At 41.0% G+C, this 23,990-nt stretch overlaps 1 protein-coding gene across 1 annotated transcript in view; it reads right to left on the reverse strand.

Annotated features, from left to right (window-relative positions):
- Window positions 1-2,019: 2,019 nt before the first annotated feature.
- Window positions 2,020-23,990, reverse strand: part of EPB41L4A (erythrocyte membrane protein band 4.1 like 4A) — a 202,396-nt gene continuing 180,425 nt past the window's right edge. The window contains 7 exon segments of the mRNA XM_064140738.1: window positions 2,020-3,088; window positions 4,351-4,432; window positions 5,233-5,343; window positions 6,200-6,268; window positions 6,893-6,940; window positions 13,100-13,219; window positions 16,735-16,812. Of these exon segments, the coding sequence (XP_063996808.1) occupies window positions 2,963-3,088; window positions 4,351-4,432; window positions 5,233-5,343; window positions 6,200-6,268; window positions 6,893-6,940; window positions 13,100-13,219; window positions 16,735-16,812 (634 nt within the window). The 3' untranslated portion in view covers window positions 2,020-2,962.

Consider the following 23,990-nt stretch of genomic DNA (forward strand, 5'->3'; position numbering starts at 1 on the left):
AGTTGAAACTACCAGTGATCTCACTGTGCTTATGGGAGCATGTGTCATCCAGGGGCTAATCTAATTTAGTAATTTTGAGGATGAAAGTTGGTCCTAAGAGGAAAGGAATCAGTATTAGAGGATTTTTCAGTTGGAAAAGGAGCTAGAAAGGTCAGAGCGAATTAGTGATTTACTTGCATTACAGATTAGGGGTCTAATGTGACTATCAGAGCTGGTTCTGTTCCAAGCTTGTTTGTCAGCTCCAGAGCATGTAGCTCAGACATGGCTCATGGAGACCAGCTCATGGTGTCCGGAGCTCAGCCTCCTATGCCTCATTTATTACACTCCCACAGCCATGGTCCCACAAAAGGGACTTTAAGAGGATAAACCCAGAATTGATGTTTTTACCAGATGCACTAGATTTTAAGCCACTAAGAACTGAGGACATGCTTGGTTTGTTTGCTGCCTCCGGCACCACACCACCACCACCACCCTAGCATCAGCTGTTGCCCTGGGCACTGCACTGCTGTGGCACCCCCATTCGGTTTTGCGTGCCTGGCACCAGCCATTGTTTTTGCCAAACTGAGCTCTCCTGTCTCAGACAGGTCCCCGCATCGCCAAGCTCAGTTGTGCCCACTCATGCCCTGCCACTAGCTGCTGACCCAGCAGCTGCATGTCCTGCCAAGTCAACTTGCTCCATGCATCTAGTTGCGGGTTGTGCTCCTGGAATCAGGAACTAGCTCTATGACCCTGGCCACAACCAGTTTGGCTTTTGTCACAGCTTCAAACACCACCCACCAGCTGTACACCATCTGCTTATCTGCATTTTGCCCAATCTGGTCCAGCCACAGCTCATTTTACTTTTGCACTGGCTCCAATGACAGCCTGCCCCTTGCAGTGTGCCCAACTGCTAGCATTTTCACAGGGATCAGCTGCTGCACTGATTCCATCTGAAGCCTATCATTCGCAAAGTCCTTATCTGCAACAAGACTTTGCCTCGGTACTGCTAAGTTCAACCCTGTGTGTTTTGCTGCCAGCTGCCTATTTTATCTCAGCCTCACACACTGTGGCAATTCAGAGCAGCCACTAAGCCCAGTCTGAACCAGGGCAGTCCAACAACCTGCAAGCCTGACCGGACAGCGCATGCCAACACTCCTTGTCCACCGTGGGGAAAACTGCAAGCCTCATATGACAATGCTTGCCTATGCCCCCTGTCCACTGTGGTAGAACTGCAAGTTGAAGACCAGCAAAGACTGTTAGGTTGTTCAGAGAAACAGACACCAGCTCTGATGAGGACTTTCTACCACAGATACTAGTCTGTCCTGTGATTTGAAAGAGTCCACAACTAGTCATCATGGCCGTGGGACTACAATTACAAAAATTCACCCACACAGAGCAGAGCAGCTGAAGGAGTTTCAGGAATCTTATTCCCATAAACTGGGTAAATACCCTATGGGCTTGCCTCTGGGGGTGATCATGTTTTTCTCAGTGCTGAGGAAGCTGATGCAATTGAGGTTCTTACATGTTTTTGAATTCTGGGCTGAATGGGAATTACTCCTGCACTGTGAGATTAGCATATTGGGCCACAAAAGTGGACCCTACAATGGGAGGAGGAGTGGCAGTGGTCAAACTAGTTTGGCTGGGTTTTTTACCTTTCTGTAACAACTTTGCAAAAGTTCGACAACATAAAGATTCTGCTAAGCTTCTTATTAAGTCAATGCCAGGAAGTTCATCCATGTGCTGACTGTGGACAAATGGGAGGCAGAAGAATGAATTTCAGCTATTTGTACAAAGTGATTGGACAGGAGAAGAGCTATGCATTGCTTCAGATACATACAGAATACAACCCACTCACTGTGCAGCATCATTAAAACCTACTGCTTTTACTGTGACAAAAAAAAAAAAAAGCAACAAAACAAAACAAAGAAAAAAGCAGCAATTATAACCTGAAATACTGCCTTTGTCATTTTGTCACAGTAGAAATGACTCAGAGAAAAATATCATAGGGTAGCATTGATTATTTCATATGAAAAGTGAAAAGTGATAAAGGCAGACTTCACTAATCTATTAAAATAAAGAAAAGGCTATTTTCAAGCTGTCTTAAATCCTGCTCTACAAGTTTCATTTAACTGGTACTTAAGTGACTTGTCAAGCAGCCTTAATACAGTGGGACAGTACATATTCTCCAGTGTAGCTTTTTCCAGTGTAGTTTAGTATAAGGTGATAGATGTATTTCTGTGGCATGGAATATTAAATTAAATAGTCTCTCTGCATAAAAAGGTGTTCAAAATTTGGAATACTTAAAACTGCCACGGGAAAGTAAGTCTATATCACCTCTGGAATTCTCTGCTAAAGAGTGTTACCAATTCGATTAGTTCTAAGCTACATGTTAAGCCAACATTTTTATTAACAACACAAGCATCCATTGTGCTAGACTAAAACCTTGTAAGAGCTAAAGAGCTATGAGACTTTATGTCTCAGGACTCAAGTTAATCCCCATATATATAATTGCGAAGATAATTCTCCCCATATCACACTGTATTGCACAATTGGCCAAATATATGACCATTTTGCTTCTCTTGAAGCATCTGGTCCTGATCATGACAGTTAACAGTCATTTTTTTTGGAAACAGGCTATTCAGTTATAGAGCAGACTATAAAGCCTGTTTTGATGCAGCCATTTTTTGTTCATTTTTTGGAAATGTAACTGATCATCTTTCAGCTTTACTAAGATTTTTCTTTTTTGTTGTCTACTCACACAGTTTCTCCTTGATCACTCAAGCTACTAGAACAGTGTCAGAGATAAAGGCATTACTTAGCCTTTGCATCAAGCAGGCTGTCTTTCTCAGTGTTCTGAAGGAATTGCTGTATTACTGATTTCATTTCCTTCCCTTGCACACACACACTCACACACACACACACACACACTCACACACACAGAATCTCAGAATAAAAGCCATTTCACCATCTTTGGTTATGGCACTCAAGTCTCCAATTTAAAGCGTGACACCTGTACAGTTTTTATGATCCTAGTGGTAGGTTTTCCATTGAAATTAGTGGATAGCTGAGATGTTTCTTCTATTAGGCTGTCTTTAGATCCATTCTGTTTCTGAAGGGAACAAATTAAAATATATTTTTGAAAAGGCAGAGTAGAATTTAAATAGCATACTTTGACAACTGCTGCTACGACACTTTAAGCTAAGGAACTGCAATTTACAGAGATAGATACAAAACCAAAACCTTTCCTCCCGTTGCCTCCTGCCTCCTCTGCCAGCTACTACCCCTCTGTGCTATTTGGATTCATATTCACTATTCATGCATGCCACAACTAATTGCAAAACACTGTATGTAAGCACTTGTGAGAAGGTGTGAGGTAGAAGGAAAAGAAGTGCCTTCAAGGGCATGAATTTAAGCTGCAATGGAGCAAGCCCTTACAGGAATATCAAGGACAGCTCCTCTTTTGCAACTTCCATCATATGCAGGAATAAAAATACCCTTGAACTTAATTCCTATCAAAGAAAAGGCAATATGTTAGCTAGCCTTAAAGTGAAAAATATCTGTTTATTTTTTATAAAGTGGTCAAGCTTAAGTTATTCTAACTGCTTGTGAACTAAAATACTATGTATTTTGCTGGTTGTATTCTGTGCAGTTTCTACACAACACACAGTGTCAACATGCATTTTTGGTATATCCACAAACCAGACTGTCATGAGGAATGTGGCAAGTTAGGTATCTGAAATGCTTCCTTCCATGTTTGGGTTCTCCATGAGTTTCTTTGGGTTGTCTTTTGTATGCTTGTACAACAGAACTTAACAGAACTTTTTGCTTCTTGAATATAATCAGCTTCTTACATTTTTAGTTTAAAAAACCTGAAAAACTATTAAAACTTATATAGGACAATAATGTATGATGAAAGCCAGTGATTATGTTTTAAAAGACAAATTCTACCCCTTTTTGATTTCAATAATTTACAAAGAAGTGCTTCAAGTCCAAGGAACAAAACTCTACAAGGACCTCAAATAAATGATAAAACATTGTGATTACAATTGCACCCCAAACATGCTTGCATATTTTAAGAAATTGCAAAAGATGATTCTACTGTAGTGGAGAACGTGGTATCATCTTAAGGAAGCATCAAAGTAAAATACAGAAAGAGTCCTCCAGTTGTTAGCAGGTGTTCACAGGGGCATATGATACAGAACAACATATATTTGGAAATATTTTAAAAGTGTAAGTTTAAGCAAAATGTGTAATTTCAATTTGCATCAACCTAAAAAAAATTTGGCCAAAGATCTAATTTAAATAAAGCACAGAGGCTCTTTGTTCTTCCTTCAGAAAAAGGAAAACTGCAAAAGATGCAAAATTACTAACCTGTTGAGTTAACTGGATGCTCAGACCTTTTGCATCTGAAGATCGTGTAACAGGCAGTGGAGGCACCAGATCAGTTTTTACACTGGAATAATGATATTACAAAAGCGATATTGCTATAATAAAGTAAACTGTAACTGTGCAGAGGAAAAACAATGAAGTTGACCCAGACTGCTACATGAACTGGAAGGTAAAATTCAAAAGGCTTATCATCTGATTTTAGACATAAGAAAGCTACTATTCTCAACAGACAGTGAGCACTACCAGGGCATAACATTACTCCATCCCTTGTAAAGGGGACGAGTCTTCTGGTTTAGAGACAGCACAACTGCATATGAGATATAGGTCACCTGAAACTGTGGGTGTGCCATACTTCCTTCAAAGTGCAATCCAATTAAACCGCTTTTGATATTTAAATTCATAATAAAACTCAGAACAAGACTGTTGCTTTTCTGTTCTTAAGTACACCATTTATAAATCAGTCTTCTAGAAAACACTGATCCACCTATTCCTGAAAAAACATGACAGTAAGAGTTCTCAAGTAACAAAAAGATGATATCTTAACTTTTAAGGATGTTGGAAAGCAACTCATGAGTTCTCATACTTTAGGTAATTTCATGACTTACTACTGAACAGCAATACAAGTTTACTTTAACTTCTTTTGGTTTTCCCCCTTCCAAAGGCATCGCATAAGTCTTTGAGGCCTAGAATAGACTAAGAATACCTTCATACTTGAGTCGTGAGTCATTTAGCTCTGAAAACTACAATTTAGAGGGTTGCCTGAATCAAATGCCAACAACCAACCATGTTTACAGCACTTCTGATCTCTGTACAACTTTTGGGCCACACTAAACCAGTTCACTGCTAATAACCACATTTACATACTTCATATCAGACAGGATAGATCTTTCACCATCAGAACACTGGGACCGCCGATACTGACGGTAGCTTCGAGGGGAATGCGAATGTTTAATGCGGATTGGGTCACCTTGAGTCCTAAGACAGACAGAATTCACAACAATATATTAGTAAACCAGATCTTCATCACAAATACATAAATTCAGCTCAGACTAAGAAATCCTCTCGTATAACAGATAGCTTCTTGCAGTGATGAATTTGAGAGACTGAGGCATTTCTTAGGAGCCTGTACTTGGAATTCAATGCTTTAAAAACAGAAAGGTCACAAACTGGCATGCCCATATTTGAGAAAGAAACTATTTGATAAACAACACATTAATATATACAGTTTTAACACCAGCTTTTTCTGTTTATTGACATTGTGAATGCACATTATAATGCAAACCACAATCTCACTTGGGGTGTATGCAGTTGCTTGCACTGACATATGGCATCCCAAATGGGCAATTACAACAATGAAATAGATATTGGCTCTTAAAGACCTATTTATGCCTTGGTAGTTGCCCAGGAAAATCAAGAAAAGGGATTTAACAGGTCAAGCTGTGTCTTAGATTATCAGAATAAAAATGTAAAAGGAAGCAGAAGTTCAGGAAATAAATGGGTTTGCTTATTTGAATTAATTTCTCTTTGATTTTGCAGTCTGTAACATAAACCAGACTAACAGATGGCATACGGAACATACTGACATCCATCAGGTTCTCAAGAGCGGGTGAGAGATAGGGAAAAACAGTATTTTTTTATTTTTGGAAAGAGAAAATACTGGTATTTAAAATCATTAAGTATTCCCACTCAGCCATCCCAGGTGAGTATTTGGAGTAGACAACAGCTTAAATATTATGTGTAAACCTACTCCTATTTCAGTATTAGAGAGTTCACAGTAAAATAAGAAAAAAATGCTTTAATATTGCAAAGAAAAATGTTAACAGAAGCTCACTCTATTTTAGTGTATGGAATTTCTTTCAGTTGTTCCTCAGACAGGCCAGATGGGTCCACAAGCTCCTTTCTGGAAAAAATCAGGCAAATTAAAAAATGTAACAGTAGTTATCAACTGCAAAAACATTCTTATTATATTAGGCTGAAAAGATTTACATAAGCTGTTGTCAGCCCTGAAGCTATCTTGACATGAAGAAAAAACCTGTTAAGAAATGTGTCTAAACTCACTTTGATTGCTTCAACTCTGTATCTCATCCTGTTCCATCTTCCTCTTAACTCCCTGCAATTCTGATCTTGTTGCTCCACAATATATAGGTAACTTGTATAAAATGAACAACAAACATGCTTTGGAATAGCTGTCTTCCTAACTGATAACTGTAGCATATGAGGGCCTCATGCTAGAAATGTCAGTATTACAATCCAGTACATTTTGGAATCCATTGATGAAAAAATCTGTAACATGCTGTATTATTCTTTAATAATTCATTATTATACAATATTCTCATCTGTATTCAGTGCATTCAATGATCTGCAGTGTCTCGTACATATAGCAGGTCATTAATACCCCTATAATTTGCTGTGGCACATAACTAAATCAGAACACTATGTCTTATATCTGCAGTGTGGGGGATGTGTATAACATTACAGGAAAACCAAGCAGTGTGACCACTGACCCTAAATGGACCGTACTTACTGAATATGTTTCCACAGTTCTTCTTTAGCGTGTACATCTGGGCTTCTCCTACAAACACCAACAAAGGCAGGACTGTGAAAATCATCATCTCATATGTTGTTGTTCAAATAGCTTTAAACAGCTATTAACAGCTGCACAGAAATCAAAGTCAATGCAATCTACCACTGAGGTCCCATGACCCACAGAGTCCTTCGTGGGCAGGAGGGACAGGCCATGCCAGGCTGACAATACAGTAATCCTTGGTCATTCCTGCCAAGCCCAGTAAAGAACTGTTGCTCAGCTGCAGCCATGGTACAACCTCTTCCTTTGTGTTCACTTCCAAGAACAGTTTGTGCTCTGTTGTGATATCCAGGGCACAAAAGTAACAATGAACAAATGAAGCTGGCAACCATACAAATTTATTTGAGCAAGTATTTCATTCACAGAAGAAGTACATAGACAAAATTGTTAACTTTCCTATTGCAGACTGAGATGTACTAAAGCTTGTATTGCATACCTCACATTTTCCACTGAATTGCAGAACAGTGTCTCCAGACTGGATCCCTTTTATATTTCTGATTGTATTTTTTTGCAGGGTTAGTTAGAGATATATCAGAAATTATCCCAAAGTGCTCTCTAGCACTAAAGGTTCCACTGTTTTCTTACCTTATCATTATTGTGTTTGGCTTATTTCCAGATTTATGCTTAGGAATAATATTCAAAGCATCTATACTGCAGTAAATGCTTTACAGTTGGTGAACAGGTAGCTTATTTAGGAACAGTAATGTTTGGGAACTTTTTTTCCAATTTTGCAGGTGCAGAAATACTATGAGATACTACTTTATAAGTACCAGAGAGAGAAAAGGGTGAAAAATGACCTTAAATTTGTGGTGATGGCTTTCTAGGAAGCATGATGCAGTCACAGCAGACAATATCCATCCTTGACAGAACACTCTGCTGTTCATCCTGGCTGCTCAGGCCCGCATGATGGCAACAGCTACAGCCACAAGTAGCCTGCAGCCCAGCTTTTCTGTGGTCAGACATGTCTATAGCTTTATGTATATGTGCTTGTTACAAAGCATTTAATTTTCTTTGACTTCAGTTCTCTCATGTCTCTTCCCAGCCTTCTTCTTGCATTGACTTCTTTTCCCTTTCTTGTATCTCTCCATTGTGTTTTTTTCTCCTTGATGCGGCAGCTTGTTACACAGTGACACTTAACGGCCTTTTCCACCTTTTAATTAATTTCCCCTTTCACGAAACCCTCTGTTCACAAAATCACAGCTGCAAATCATGCATTGACCTTGGGTCTGGTAAGACAGGTATCCTCTGCTGAGGCTGAAAAATCAGGCAGTGAGGAATGTAAAAGCTCCATGAACCCCCCTCCCCCACCCCCCAGCTTCTCCAGGGAGGCTTTATAATGCATACAAGCCCAAGTTGCCTGAGGAAGCAAAACCTCAAGGTCACTGCCAAGCTCAGATCCCCAGGATCTTGCGTACACTATCGACCTGCCTGATCAGCTCATTACTTTTAGTTATTCATCGAAACAGAACAGTTCAGGATGTGGGTTTAAGTCTCACATATCACCAAACACCATGTCAGGTCTCAACTACAGTAAGAAATACTAATTTTAGGGGCAATGTGGAAACAGACTGGATACATAAGAAGTCACCTTAGTTGCTCTGTTTTTTAGGGACTGTGCCTCATGCTTTCTGCAGCCAATTCAAATACTTAATTCTGTGACCTTTGCCATGTCTCCTCTTTCCATCCCTTCCACTACCTTCCAAAGGTCTATTCCTGCTTCATTTGAGGAAATGCTTAAGAAAAACTTATGGAAAGAAAGATCTTATCAATGTGAAACATAGGAATTGCGTGAGCTGCATAGGAAATTCATGTTTATGTAGTTCCTGACAGCCTAAAATAAAGCAATCCGTCTCTTAAAAAGCCAGATCACAATCTCTCTTCCCCTTTGTTTTCACCATTTAACAGTGAATTGGTTTGGAACTCACAGTTTTGACACATAAAATATATTCATAGATTGTCCTGTTATAGAACCTGAATCAATAGCTTTTGGACAATTTGTACAATAATGCACAAGAAATCTAGTGCAAATTCCCAGTAAGTGATGAGTCTCCAGGGTTCTTTTGTTTATTTTTATTTCATTTTCACAAGCTTGAACAACTTTACACATAAATAAGGTCTACATTATTTGTGTTGCATCTGCACGGTTACTAGTATTTTACTTTGAGTCACAAACAGTAAATTTAAATAGCCATGGAATTTTAATGGAATTTTAGTTTTTCTTCTTAATTTAAAAAAAAACAAAAACCTTTGGCTACACACATGTTTTATAAGAACTATGAAAATAAACCCTTGTAGAACTAGAATTTGGAGCCATCTCTGTTTCCTGACTCTTTTAGAAGAAAAGGTCTAATTCTTGTCAAATATTTTTATTTCTGATAGCAAGGAGACATCACTTCACCACCAACAATTATGTGGTGGAGGGCCACATAGGCCCAAATAGGCTTCTTTACAAGCCTATGTTGCCTGGACATGTTTTCCCACCGAAAGGTGTTTTTTCTGTCTAAACCAGGGAAAACAAATTAAGTGGACAAAGGAGCACAATAAGCCGGGTGCCTTAGAGTCTGGCCTGACCTGGTTATATAAGGTTGATGTAAACAGCTTGCATAAGCCCACGCGATTAGTGTGTGGCCCACCTGTGCTCTTCTCATATTTGGAGGTACCGGACCTGTGGACTCTACCTTATTTGACATGTTTTGGCCTGCTGCCAGACACTTATTGGACAGTATTGTGGCCAAAGGACCATCAATCTTGGCCCACATCTTATAAATAGGACAATTCAGTGCTCCTGCCACCACTCCTCCACCCACCTCTCCTAGCCTCTTTGTCGCCTGGGGCCACTACCGCTGTTTATGAACCCATCCCACGGTACTTGGCACCGATCCAGTGGGCTATCAACCAAGGCTCCAAGCCTGTCGCCGCTCCAGCTCGCCGTTCCCAGCCCGATTGTGCCTTCTCAGACAGCGCGCCCCAGTATCCGAACCGAATTATTTAGACCCACAAGGATCAACAACGTGGCTTTCGCTACACATATTTGGGACCACAGAGACTGTGACTCCAATTATCGAGTAACTGAACATTCTTGATTTGAGCAGCTAAGAAACATCAGTGACTTTACCCGTGGCACTTTATGCCACAAGACTCTCTATCCAAAACCTTTCCAAACCTCTACCAAATTCCTTAATACTGCTGTAAATAGACATTCTGTAAAATAATTTCACAAACCGCATACAAAGAATTTGTGTGGGTTAATTGTATACAAGTCTGAGGGGGGGAATTCTCTTTGTATATATTATTAAATTATTTAAAACCTTTCAAAATTCGGCCTCATACCTTACCCCAAAATGCAGACAAAACCCCTCCACAACAAATTATTAGCATTACTCAGTATCAATGAAATAAAAAATACTCTGCTAGGTGTGGTAACAATATTTCAGTCACTATATCAAGTTTCCAAAGTGAACCTCTAGTTAAGCTGACTGCAGTAAGGAACTTAATGTGAAAAGATTTATCTGTACTATTAAAATTAACAGTTTGTATCAGTTGTTCAATGTGCACATCGAAATGACCATACGACCAGCTTTTGAAACAAAAATGATCATATCCCATACCTTAGGGAACACATTTTCCTTCCCTCTGACCTGCAATCATGGAAGCAAACCACTAATCCAAACTAAATTACAGCACCTATCAGCTATTGCATGTTAATAGATAAATTCCTTTTACTAAACTTCATTTTTTAAAAGCACTTTGAAAATAATTACCATTTTACTTTTTTTTTTTAAATTTATTATTTCCTTCTTGCATATATTAAGGCTCTCTGCCATACTGAAGAGGTTTGGACTTATTTTGTTGGTGTGCGTTTGCTTTGTTAAGCTGAAGAATGAGGCAAAAAGGATGAATACATTTATCACTAACACAATAGTGAAAAGAAATTAGAAGCCATCCAAATTTTTTCCCATTTCTTTGCCAGGACCCTTTCTCATTAACATTAACATTTTTTGCTAATAGTAGTTTAAATAAAATATAACTCAGAATGTCACCATGATAGAAAACAAAAGTCATTTCATAAATTGTTAGTCACAAGAGGAAGCCTGTGCTGTCCAAGCAATGAAATTAACTTGGTCTATAAAAAAAAAAAGTTTGCTATAAATTTAATCTAACTATCATTGAGTCCATTTCCTAGTTTCCAGTACTTCCTATGTACAGTAAAAACATGTAAATCAAACTTATCAGCTATATTTTGTGGGTTCCATCCAATTGAGCTTTAATATTCCTGATTTTTATTACTACATCATTGTAATATTTGACTTTTGTGAGTTGGAAATGAACAAGTCTGTAAAAGCCAATTAAACTAGAAATTCCAACACTTGGAATTTTAATGGCAAAAAACCTCTCCAAACAAATACTTGACACTATGAAGAAACTTCTTCACTGAAAGGGTTATTAAACAGTGGACACCCAAGGACGTGACAGAATCCATGTCCCTGGAGCTGTTTAAAAGATGTAGACATGTGGTGCTAAAGGATATGATTTAGTATCAGAGCTGGTAGTTAGATAATGGTTGAACTTAATGCTCTTAAAGCTCTTTTCCAAACAAAACAGTTCTGTGATTCCATGATTTTATGAATCTGGAGAAACTATTTCTAGCAACATGGACAACTGAAAACAACTGTAATAGTGTAATACTGTAATCTATAGTACAGTCAATTTCTCGCCTGCTGACCTGTTCTACTGGACTTATATTACAAACTCATTACTGACAGCTGGTATTTAGAACACTGTTTTCAGTGCATGGTGTAGACAGAACAAGAGGACACAGTGTCAAGTTGTGCTGCATAGGCTTGATATTAGGAGGAAGTTCTTCACAGAGAGTGATTTGCCATTGGAATGGGCTGCCCAAGGAGGTGGTGGAGTTGCTGTCCTTGGAGACGTTCAAGAAAAGGCTGGATGAGGCACTTAGTGCCATGATCTAGTTGACTGGAAAGGGCTGGGTGCTAGGTTGGACTGGATGATCTTGGAGGTCTCTTCCAACCTGGCTGATTCTATGATTCTGTGATTCTAACTCAAGTGGATTTTAATACTGGAAACTTCAGTGTGGATTATAGTTTCAATCAGTATGAATGAAATAATCATTTTGAGCACTACTGTTGCTCTTTCTAAGTCTTTATATGGAAGGTGAAAATTAAGACAAGACATTATGGGAAGTACCTATGTAAGTGTGTTACAGAGGACACAAGACCAGCATCACAGAAGGCAACTCATCCATGTTAGCCAGGCAGTGTGGAGATACAGTTTCAAAGAATGTTCTCTCTTGCCTTATCTCCCAGTGTCTCATTACCACTCTCCTGGCATTCTTCAACACCCCTGCCTGCCCTGTCTTGTCCTGCCTTGCTCTGCCCTGCCTGCAGGCCACATGGTGCTGGCATTGCTTTGGATGTTTACCTGGATGGCAGATGAGGCAAGACACAAACGTGACACAAAATAGTGTGTCTATAATCCAAAACTGTTTCATTAGAAGGAAAATACAATTTGGAAAAAAATATCATTTTAATTAGTTTCAGAAAAATAATTTTAGAATCTGACAATTTCACCATGACAAAAACAGTTGTCAACAGGGACTGCTTCGCAGCATGGTCCATCATGGAAATCCTGACATCAGGATGCAAATAAATCACTGACTGCTCCTTGCCAATGGTAATTTGACATGGAGACATAATCTGGAACAATAATACAGGCATTATATGATTAAATAAATGTGCATGCATCTCACAAAATATCTGCACCTATCACATAAAATGCATTTTGTTTCTATACACCTGCTGCCGGGAAGAATCCTGTTCTCATGACATTACTAATGTTCAGTGAGCAACAAAGCCATCCAGGACTCCATGTAAAGTGATGGAGGGTCTTGACCAGCTGTGTTACAAAGCCCTTTCTGCATTATTTGTGCCTTGAAATTCAAATCACTGACTAAAAGAAGCTGATCACAATGACAAATCTGCTAATTTGAGAATGTGTTGTATGAAAGTCTGAAAGTCTCTGCTCTTCAGCAGCTGATGGCCACTGCCACACTGGAGATACTCATCCTGTTTTTAACATGCTATATCATCTTTAACTTCCATGTCAAAGAGGGTACGGATTACATACGATCGAGATCTGTGCCTGGATCGACGGTGGTTTGGATCTGTCTGGTTTTTCTCCTTTTGACGCCTTAGCACAGCTTCCCACTGAGGACCTGAGTCAACCATGTAATTTTCTTGCCGTAATCTGCAAAAGAAGCACTAGCGGTTTAGTCTGAGGTCTCTGATGCGGCATCCTCTGAGAAGCAATGAGGTAGATTTTCCCCACAAAAATCCATCTCCTTCAATATTCTGATAAGGAAGTGCAGCTGCAAGGAAGTGGCCTTGTGAGGGCTGGTAGAGAGGCTACTATCTGCAAAAGTTAGTTGTAGCTAGCTGCATGAGGGGTATTTAGCAGGAGGTTGGTCAGTCAGCTCTGCCTCTATGTATGTGGACAGCCCATATCTCTGCTATGTAACCTATCATAATTATACACATTGCTTTAGCCACTATGTAAGCATCACTCTTAGCTTCAATAAACAGCATTGACCTTATGTTGATGTGAAACGATGTCATGCTGGTTCCCTGAACAGATTCTGAGAGAAAACAACATGGCAGCAGACCAATAAGAGTGACATACTGGTTGGAGTCTGCTACAGGCCACCCAACCAGGAAGAGGAGGTGGATGTGATATTCTGTAAACAACTGCAAGATGTTTCAAGACTTTCAGCCCTTGTTCTTGTAGGTGACTTTAACCTGCCAGATATCTGCTAAGGTGGCAGTCTAGAAGGTTTTTAGAGATTATACAGCATAGCTTCCTGACACAGCTGGTGTGCCAGTCTACCAGGAGTGAGGCTCTGTTTTACCTGATGTTTACAAATAGAGAAGGGCTGGTGGGACATGTGGTGGTCAAAGGCTGTCTGGGGTGCAGTGACCACGAATAATAATGTTTTCAATATGCAGTGAAGCTAGGAGAGGCATCAACAAAACATCCACACTGGACTTCTGAAGGACAGAATTTGGCTTATTCAAAGAACTAACTCAAAGGGCACCCTGGAAAAAAAACCTTAAAAATAAAAAGGTCCAGGAAGGTTGGCCCTGCTTCAAGAAAGAAGTGTCTTGAAGGCACAGGAACAGGCTGTGCTGATGTGCTGAAAGCGGAGCCATCAGGGAAGATGACCAGCCTGGGTGGGTGAGGGACTTGTGAAGGAAGTAATGGTAAGAAAGAGGCCATATCACCTTTGGAAAGAGGGTGTGGTTAACTCAGGAAAAAAATAAGGATGTTGCTAGGTCGTGTAGGAAGAAAATTAGAGAGGCAAAAGTCCAGTTAGAACTTACACTGGCCACTGTGGTGAATGATAACAAGAAGTGTTTCTACAAATATATTAATGACAAAAAGAGAGGCAATGATAACTTTCACTATTGGACAAGGTGGGGAATGTAGTGACTAGATATGAGGAAAAGGCAGAGGTGCTTAACACCTTCTTTGTCTCAATTTTGAATAGCAAAGCAGGTTGTCCTCAGGACAGCTGGCCTCCTGAGCTGGTAGGTGGGGTCAGGGAGCAAAGCAGTTTACTATAATCCAGGAGGAAGTAGTTAAGGACTTGTTGAGCCTCTTGAATCCTCTCAAGTCTATGGGACCAGAAGGGATTCATCCTAGGGTGATGAGAGAGCTGGAAGATGAGCTAGCCAAGTTACTTACTGGAGAGGTCCCTGAAGACTGGAAGCTGGCCAATGTGGAGCCTATCTACAAGAAGATTCAGAGGGAGGACCCAGGGAATTACAGACCTGTCAGCCAGACCTCAGTGCCAGGCAAGATAATGGAGCAGATCATCCTGAGTGCAGTCACAGAGCACCTGCAGGATGGCCAGGGGATCAAACCCAGCCAGGATGGATTTAGGAGGGGCAGGTCCTGCTTGACCAACTTTATCTCCTTTTATGACTGGGTGACCTACCTGGTGGACATGGGGAAGGCTGTGGCTGTAGTCTACCTGAACTTCACCAAGGCCTTTGACACTGTCTGCCATAGCGAACTCCTGGCCAAGCTGGCAGCCTTTGGCTTGGACAGGGGCATTTTGTCCTAGGTTAAGAACTAGCTGGATGGCTGGGCCCAGAGAGTGGCAGTGAATGGTGCCACATCCAGTTGGCAGCCAGTCACTAGTGGATCATTGCTGGGCCCAGTCCTGTTTAATATCTTCATTGATTATCTGGATGAGTAAGTTTGCAGATGACATCAAGTTGGGAGCATGTGTTGATTTGTTAGAGGGCAGGATGACTCTGCAGAGGGACATGGACAGGCTGGATAGATGGGCAATCCAATGCCATGAGTTTAAACAATGCCAAGTGTCGGGTTCTGCACTTTGGCCACAACAACACCATGCAGTGCTAAAAGCTGGGGACAGAGTGGCTGGAGAGTGGCTTCTCTAAGCAGAAGACTATGCTCCAGTACACACTGTCTACTAGTTTAAGGTATTTTTATTCACCCAAGGAATTTTGACAATAGTACTAAAAAAAAAGAGAAAACATTTAATCTATAATTGAAATATGCTCATCATAGGTTCTTTCTGAATGTTCTATGGACATCTATTCAGGATAAAACATTCATATGATGGGGTGGAACCTCAAAAACTGACTGGGATTCAGTAAAGAGTTTCTCCCTAACCTTCTAACCTTTTCCAGGGTTGTACCTTCATAAGTTCTCATCTGCATTTCTCTTTGACAATTTGTTTTCATCTGACAGATAGTTCATAGTGATCTCTTCTCATGCGAACAATATATTCTATTGTTCTATGATCAAAAGCACGTTCTTTTGAGTAATGTGAGTATCAGTCATTTCATTTCAAGAAAACAATACAACTTTATGACTGCATGTGTTGAGGACCAGGTTACTGTATTGGGAAATAAAATTAGTACTAATCTATGCAACAGGTAAAATTTCAGTAACAGCAGCTGCAAGCCTCATTATATTGTCCCTGGCTCACCTCTGCTAGTTTGAAGCAAGCTAGAATGTTTTGGTGAGAAGAATTAGATTACAGGCTGTGGAAAGAAAACAGTGGTGATGTCTACTTTGCTTATAGGCTTGCTGAAATGTATAGGAACTAGAAATAAAAACAAAGATAACCATTTGCACTTGGGCTGCTGGCTGAGCTGCATCTCCCTAACCTCACCCTCCATTTTGGACTAATCCACTTTGCTTCCTAACCCCCTGGCCGAACCTCTATTCTTCCTTGGGACTGGGGTAAGGTTGAGAGGTCCTCCTGGGGACTCAGGTTTCTGGGAGAGGAGTTGTGTTTCTGTATTACCTTTATACCTTGTATATTTCTGTATATAACTGTACATACTGTAAACATCTGCTTGTATATTGTGCTAGCTGTAAATATAAGCTTCATTCATATTTCCAGAGCTGGCTGAGTCTAGTCTGGGTGATTTCTAAAGTGTGGGGGGACAGGGAACACCCAAACCACCACAGTGCCTTGGATTGTATTTTTTCCGTCCATTAATGAGTTCCTCCCAAGCAACACAAGGGTATGAAATCATTGTATACACCTATGACATGTATGTCTTTTGGCAATTATCTCTCCTCTTATTCAAAGAAGAACTTCAAGCTGCCCAGGTGGATAGTGTACATTAAAAACATGTTAGACTACTTACTACTATCTCAGAAAAGTCCATCTCCAATTGTTTGTGTTTCACGTATCTCTGTCTAAAATACACAAAAGTCACCTGTTTCTCTTCTTCCGATGCTCCCTGTTGGAATTTTCTGATTCACTGCCACTGCTGGTGTTACAGCGAGACCATGATCTGGAAAGGAGAAAGGCAACATCTCAGGTTTATATATCTACTAACATCAAAACTACCGAAGTTCTAAGTAAGGAATGCACAAGGCTGCAAAGACATTACTAGGAAATCAGAATTAAGAGACTCTAGGGACTTGTCTATTTCTGAATGTCATATTCTATTTTCCTGCCACAGATGCCTCAATTCAAGAGAGATGCTGGAACATGTCCAGAGAAGGGTGATGAAGCTGGTGAGAGGCCTGGAACACAAGCCCTATGAGTAGAGGCTGAGGGAGATGGGGTTGTTCAGCCTAGAGAGGAGGAGGCTCAGGGGTGACCTCATTGCTGTCTGCCACTACCTGAAGGAAGGCTGTAGCCAGGTGGGGGTCAGTCTCTTCTCCCAGGCAACCATCAACAGAACAAGGGGACACAGTCTCAAGTTGTACTGGGGGAAGTATAGGCTGGATGTTAGGAGGAAGTTGTTGACAGAGAGAGTGATTTGCCATTGGAATGGGCTGCCCAGGGATGTGGTGGAGTCGCTGTCTCTGAAAGGGTTCAAAAAAAAGACAGGATGAGGCACTTAGTGCCATGGACTAGTTGAGTGGATAGGGCTCGGTGCTGGGTTGGATGGGATGATCTTGGAAGTCTCTTCCAACCTGGTTGAGTTTATGATTCTATGATTCCCGCTCAGTATATTTGTCATTGAACACCATTTGGCTAGGAAGATATTAAATGGAGTGCTCTTATAACATGGGGAGGCTTCTCTTGGACTCGTGCTATCACTGTTGCTCCATGCCGGACATTATGCTCACTGCTTCTGCTGTAAAACTGCTGTTGCCTGACACATGCTGGAGTGCACTATCAGCTGAGTAGCATTACTTTTGCTGCAAAGGCAGTGTCCTTGTGAGCCTTACATGGGGCTTTGTTTGCAGGAGCCATTTTGCTTTGTCCATGCAATCCATATGTGTGGATTATAAAATTTGTGGTTTTGGAGGCTGTTTCCTGAAACATAAAACCACAAGAAATTCTACACCTTCATGGCACCTCTTCATAGTTTCTGCTTTTATAGTGGGGAAAAGGCTACTTGTGGCTTCTCTTTTCTGAACTTCTGAATCATTTCAAACTGTTTATTATTAGTAGTAGTATTTTTCCCATTGTGAAAATAATTCCCAACCAAATTCCCAGAATCTGTAAAAAAATCCCTAAATTTTGTATATAGTTCAGGGCAGGATTTTTTCCAGATAAATAAATATTTTCATGACTCCTGTCTCACATAAATATCAATAACTATGACATCACCTCAACTTCCAACTGACTTCTACTAAGTTCATATAATTTTTCAAGTGTCAGTCAGGATGGAAGAAACACCATTAACTCCCTGCTGATCATAATAAATACAGAAATCTTAAATTACACACCTTGGCAGGTATGTGTATCAGCATAGTTTTGGGATAACCCAATGCACAGCTGCAAAGACAGTGCAGCACGTGAGGATAAAGAAATCTCTAGGCAAGTCCAACAGAGAGCTACAAGGATGCTTCCAGGACTTCAACATCTCTCCTATGTCAACATCTCTTCCACAAACAAAGCCTGAGAGAACAAGGGCTATTTAGTCTTGAGAAGGGCAAGCTGAGAGGGGATCTTACCAGCATCTACAAAGAACAAGCTAGAACACAGGGGATGTACACACGGAGACGCTTCTTTATGGTGAGAGTGACAGAGCACTGGAACAGGCTGCTCGGAGAGGTTGTGGAGTCTCCTCCTCTAGAGATTTTCAAAACCCAGCCTGCCCTAAGTGATCCCACCCTAAGTGATCCTGCTTTGATAGGGAGGTTGGACTCACAGATTTCTGGAGATCCCTTCCAATTCCTAACATTCTGTGATTCTGTGACAGCAATGGTAAGGTGACATTTATGGTTCTGATTATTACTGAAAAAGAATGGCTGAACAGACTGGTATTGAACTTCAAGCAGAAAGTGGACACAATGCCTACCTACAGGCAGACCTCTTTAATTTGAGAGAAGTGCTTGGTCACTTGAGACCTTTAAATTCTTGATTTCCACTGATCCACTTATTGGAAGAGACTGACCAGCTGTCAGGGCTTTGGTCATAGAAACCAGGACTCTGTTTACTATACTGCTAGGCTAGGCCCTAATAATTGGCACTCTGATCAAAACTTGGTTTGGCTGTTCATTTGTGTGATTGGTTTGTGAATGCCTTCAAAGATATATTTCTCTGTGACACTGACAGCCCTGCGCATTAATGGGATGAGAGGAAGGTAGAAGGGTGGTTGAGAGCCCCTCCTGGGGACTCAGGTTTCTGGGAGGGGTGTAGTGTTTCTGTATTACTTTTAACTTGTGTATTTCTGTATATAACTGTATATATTGTAAATATCTGCTTGTATATTGTGCTAAGCTGTAAATATAAAGCTTTGTTCAATTTCTAGAGCCATTGAGTTTAGTCTGGGTGATTTTTCCAAAGTGTGGGGGGGTGAGTAAAACCCAAACCATCAGAGAGTGCCTCTTCTCGTTTGCAAGCTTCAGGTGACTATGACATTGAAATTCACTCCACTGTCTCCTTTTTCCATAGCAGGAGCACAGAAGCATGAAGAAACATAGGATAATCATGATAGGTAGAGGGAGCACTAGAAAATTCCAGATGCAAACATCTACCAAAAGCTGAAGTTGTTGAAGGCACTTGAATTCAAACCACCATTGTTTTTGAAAATGTGACAGATAGTCAAGACTGTATAGGAGGTAAAAAAAAGGAGCTTAAGAAAAAAAAATGCCAAAGAATGTGCAAGGATATGAGAAGATTATAGAAGTTAAACAAATTTGGTGCCATTCTATGACAAGGCAACAGCGCTGATGGATGGTTGAAGAGTAACTGATGCTATCTACCTGGACTTGTGCAAAAAGTTTGACACTGCCCACTATGACATCCTGGTCTCTAAACTGGAAAGACTTAGATTTGATTGATAGACGACTCAGCAAATAAGGAAAATTTGGATATATATAAGGATAATAAGGATAAGCTTGATAATTGCACTCGGAAGAGTGACGGTCAATGGTTCACAGTCTAAGTGGAGACACCAAGTGATGAGTGGTAATCCTCAGGGATTAGTACTGAGGGAAAGGTACAAAGGGGAAAATTAATTAATACAAAGTGATTTTTTTTGCAAAATTAATTTTGTTTATTAATTTTGATATTCAGAACTCTCGCCACTCCTGACCACTAATTTTAATAATATTCAAGTTCTTGCATGGTCATGGAAACATTTTACAGACAATAACCAGATCTAGTAATAACCACCAAAATATATATAAACATTAATTGAACTGGAAGTGAAGATTCCTGCCACTTACGATCAATACCTGCTTGCCCAGTAGATGGACTCAAGAAGCTTTCTGCTTATGGTGGAAGGCAACGGAGAATTGCAAAGAGGCTTTTAAATATTAACTCACAAAATTATTATTACTCGACTCAAGGGGGATAGCCACAGTTGGAAACAGTACCCAAACGCTTACAGGGAACTCTGTCTTGTCAGCTGCTGAAACTTGATTCTTCCCAGGCTTCTGCAGAAAGGAGGCAGGCAATCTCTGACCTTGTCTCGTGGCTCCTCTGGACAATCTGTGTATCTCTAGGACTTCTAGACTTTGCAGGAGACTTTCAGGGGTAGGCAGGATGTCCTGCGACATGCAGTTTCAGCATGATGTCACGTTGGCTATGCAGGCCAGTCACATGGAGGCATTTAAAGCCTGTCCCTGGTAAACTCATGACAGTGAAGTTTTCAGCAAACAATAAGGCAGTATGCAATGGCAGCAGGCAATGGCAGGCACAAATACAAGGGCAGAGCACATTTTAATCTGCATATCTCTTTTTATCAATGTGGGCCAAGATTAATTGCCCTTTGGACACAAAATAGCAAATCAGAATGCCAGTTAGTCAAACCTAAATTTGTGAAAAGTATAGGCCTTGCACAAGGCAGGTACAAGCTAAGCATGTGTACCTTGTTTACCACAGGACCAAGACAAGTCTGGGCAGGCCAGTGTCCTTAGACTTCAAGGGTCCAGGTCCTTTTGTCTTCTTTGTCATAGAGGGCCTGTAGGCCCAAACCCAGGCTTGTTTATGCCCTGTCCTGCCTGGACATGTTTTTCTGCCAGGACCACTGGTTGTAAACAGGTTGTGTAAGCCCCCACACACCCAGCTCGTGTCTCCCTGGGGTAAGCCCATGTGATCCTCATATTTGGGAAAGTCCAGGCAAGTAGCTTTTGCCCATTATGGTAAGGTTTGTCTGACTGCCAACCTGATTGGTCATTCTAGTGGCCAAGGGCCCATTAATCTCAGTGCACATTTAATAAATAGAGGTGCACGAGTAAACAAAGTGCTCAGACCCCCATGCTCGGACTCCATTGCATAGCTCCGATGCTCAGAGGCTCAGACCCTCATGCTCTGACCCATTTGCAGCTGCCGGCCTGTGTACCTTAGCTGCAGAGCTTATTTAAGCCTGCCTATATATATATATAAGCCAGCTGTGTATATCTGCACACCACGGTGTTATCAGGACCAGATCCTGTATTGCCTACATTTACCTATGGAGCGCAGTCTCCCAACAGCTGTTCACATCCTGCATACCCGCTGCCTATCATTGCCTGGTAAGCGCCACTGGTCGCCGAGTTACCAGGAAGCAGACTCTGAATTGTCTGCACATGAGCGGCCTGCTAGCCGCATGAGAACCGTGCTAGAGACAGCATGATATTCTCCTCCTGCACCTGAGATCCTGCCTTCCTAAGAATCCCTGGACAGAGCATCCAGAAGAAGCCAGCAGCACAAAGACAGGGATTGCATCCCTCACCAGGAGAACCAGGTCAGAGACCAGTCATGTCCGCAGAAACTGGGAAGAATATCCTTTTCCCTCAAGCCGGGAGGATTCCAGCCTCAAAGTCCATGGGCAAAGATCCTCTGAAGTCTGGACACTGGCATAGGCTGTAACAAAGACCTGGAGGATGATTGATAATTAATAAGAATTGTGAGTAAAAGCTTTAGTACCTCTGTAATGTAAGTTGCCTCTGCCATAGAGCAGAATCAGTTTCAGCCCGCTCTGCTGGGCAAATAGCATATAGACCCCAAACGGTATTTGCCGTGGGGAAAACTCCTCTCTCTGTTTATAGTTTGAATGTTTTCTAGTTAATTAATAAGTTACTGTACACATTTTATCCTAGAATGTTTTCATAACAGTGTAAGAATCCTTTTAATATTAATATACAGTGGTTGGGGGTGGCAAGAGTTCAGAATATTGAGATTAATCAATATATACTTTTATATAACATTATCTCACCCCAATTAATTTCTTTCCTCCATTCCAACTGCCGTACGGGCAGAATACCCCTCCGCGACATCTTTCACGTGGTTGCTTCTCTTGTGGAGCAGAAAAACATGCCTGGGCAAACCAGGACATGTAATAAGCATATTTTGGGCCTATCAGGCCTACCACAACATGAGATCAGTGTTTAACATCTTTGCTGGCAATATGGACAGTGCACCCCCAGCAAGTTTGCTGACAACACCAATCTGTGTGGCATGGTCAACACACTGGAGAAAAGAGATTAAATCCAGAGGGACCCTGACAAGTTTGAGAGGTGAGTGGACTTCAAGACCAGATTGAATGGGGCTCTGAGCAACCTGATCTATTGCGAGACATCTCTGCATATGGCAGGGGTTGGAACTGAATAATCTGTATCGTCCCTTCAATTCTGTGATTGTGTGATCTTTAAGAACCCTTCCAACCCAAACCATTCCATGATTCTACAAGTTGAATTTGCCTCTACACCTACCTTTTCCTTTTGCTGAACAATTTAATCTCAATGTGATGGTTTGGGTGTACCCCACCCCCCCACACTTTAGAAATCACCCAGACTAGTCTCAGCTGGCTCTGGAAATATAAATGAAGCTATTTATTTACAGCTAGCACAATATACAAGCAGATATTTACAGTATATACAGTTATACACAGAAATATACAAGGTAAAAAAGTAATACAGAAACACAACTCCCCTCCCAGAAACCTGAGTCCCCAGGAGGGGCTCTCAACCACCCCTGCACCTTCCCCCTGCCCCTTTCAACCTTACCCCAGTCCCAAGGAAGAACAGAGGTTCAGCCAAGAGGTTAAGAAGCAAAGGTGAGTGGAAGGTGAGGTTAGGGAGAGGCAGCTCAGTCAGAAGCTCAGCCAGAAAGTGAGACAAAATGGCGAGAGTGTTATCTAATGTTTTCGTTTCTTCTTCAGCAAGACTCTGAGGGGAGTAGACATCACCACTGTTTTCCTTTTACAGCCTATGATCTAGTTCTTCTCACCAAAACATTCTACCCTGCTTCAAACTAGCACACTCAAGTACACTTTCTTTGAAAACAGATTCATGACAAATGGACTGGAAGGCTTTAGAACTCAAAACACAATCTGCAGATGCAAACTGCAAAAGGTAAAACATGGAACTGACTTTCAAGTTGCAGACAAGCCTTTAGCAAACTGATCCTAGCATAGCCTGGTAACAATATAGAAGGCAGCTTGCAGGAATCTATGCTATGATGAAACTATGCCTATCATTTTATTGAAAGTATTACAGGAAAGGGAAAATCAAATGGGTGGAACACAACAAGGTTTTTAAATATTTAAGAAATTGGGAAGAAGGAAGGAAGAAATGAAGGAAGGAAGGGAGAGGATGTAGGGAACTAAATCACAGTCAGTCTGCTGGCTATCATTTCATGGCTGCTATAGATTATATATTTATCTTCTCCTTACTTTTAAATCTGATTTTTTTGCCACTGTTTTTATTTTTCCTGTGACGTTAATCAAGTTTTGCTGAAATATTATCAAGTCACTGTCTTGCCAGGGCAAAACAGCCCCAGACTTCTTTGCAAAACCAAGGCCCTGTTTGATTGGATAGGCTTCAAATTTCTCTCCTGCCAATGGTCTGTTTTGTCTCAAGTGGTGACTGAAGGGGTCTGCTCTGATTTCACTTGCTTTCGAGCTCTGCTTCTCCACCTGCTGCTGATTCTGTGTTGCTGGCTAGCTACTTGAGGACACATAGTTCCCACCTTGGAGAGTTAAAGGGAATATTTTTACGTCTAATGATAATTTTGTTGTTCTTATTGTTTATACCACGTTTCCTACCTCTCTTCACCACTATCATTAAACAAACCATAGAA

Source organism: Pogoniulus pusillus, chromosome Z (assembly GCF_015220805.1).
Source record: "Pogoniulus pusillus isolate bPogPus1 chromosome Z, bPogPus1.pri, whole genome shotgun sequence".
Taxonomy (NCBI): Eukaryota; Metazoa; Chordata; class Aves; order Piciformes; family Lybiidae; genus Pogoniulus; species Pogoniulus pusillus.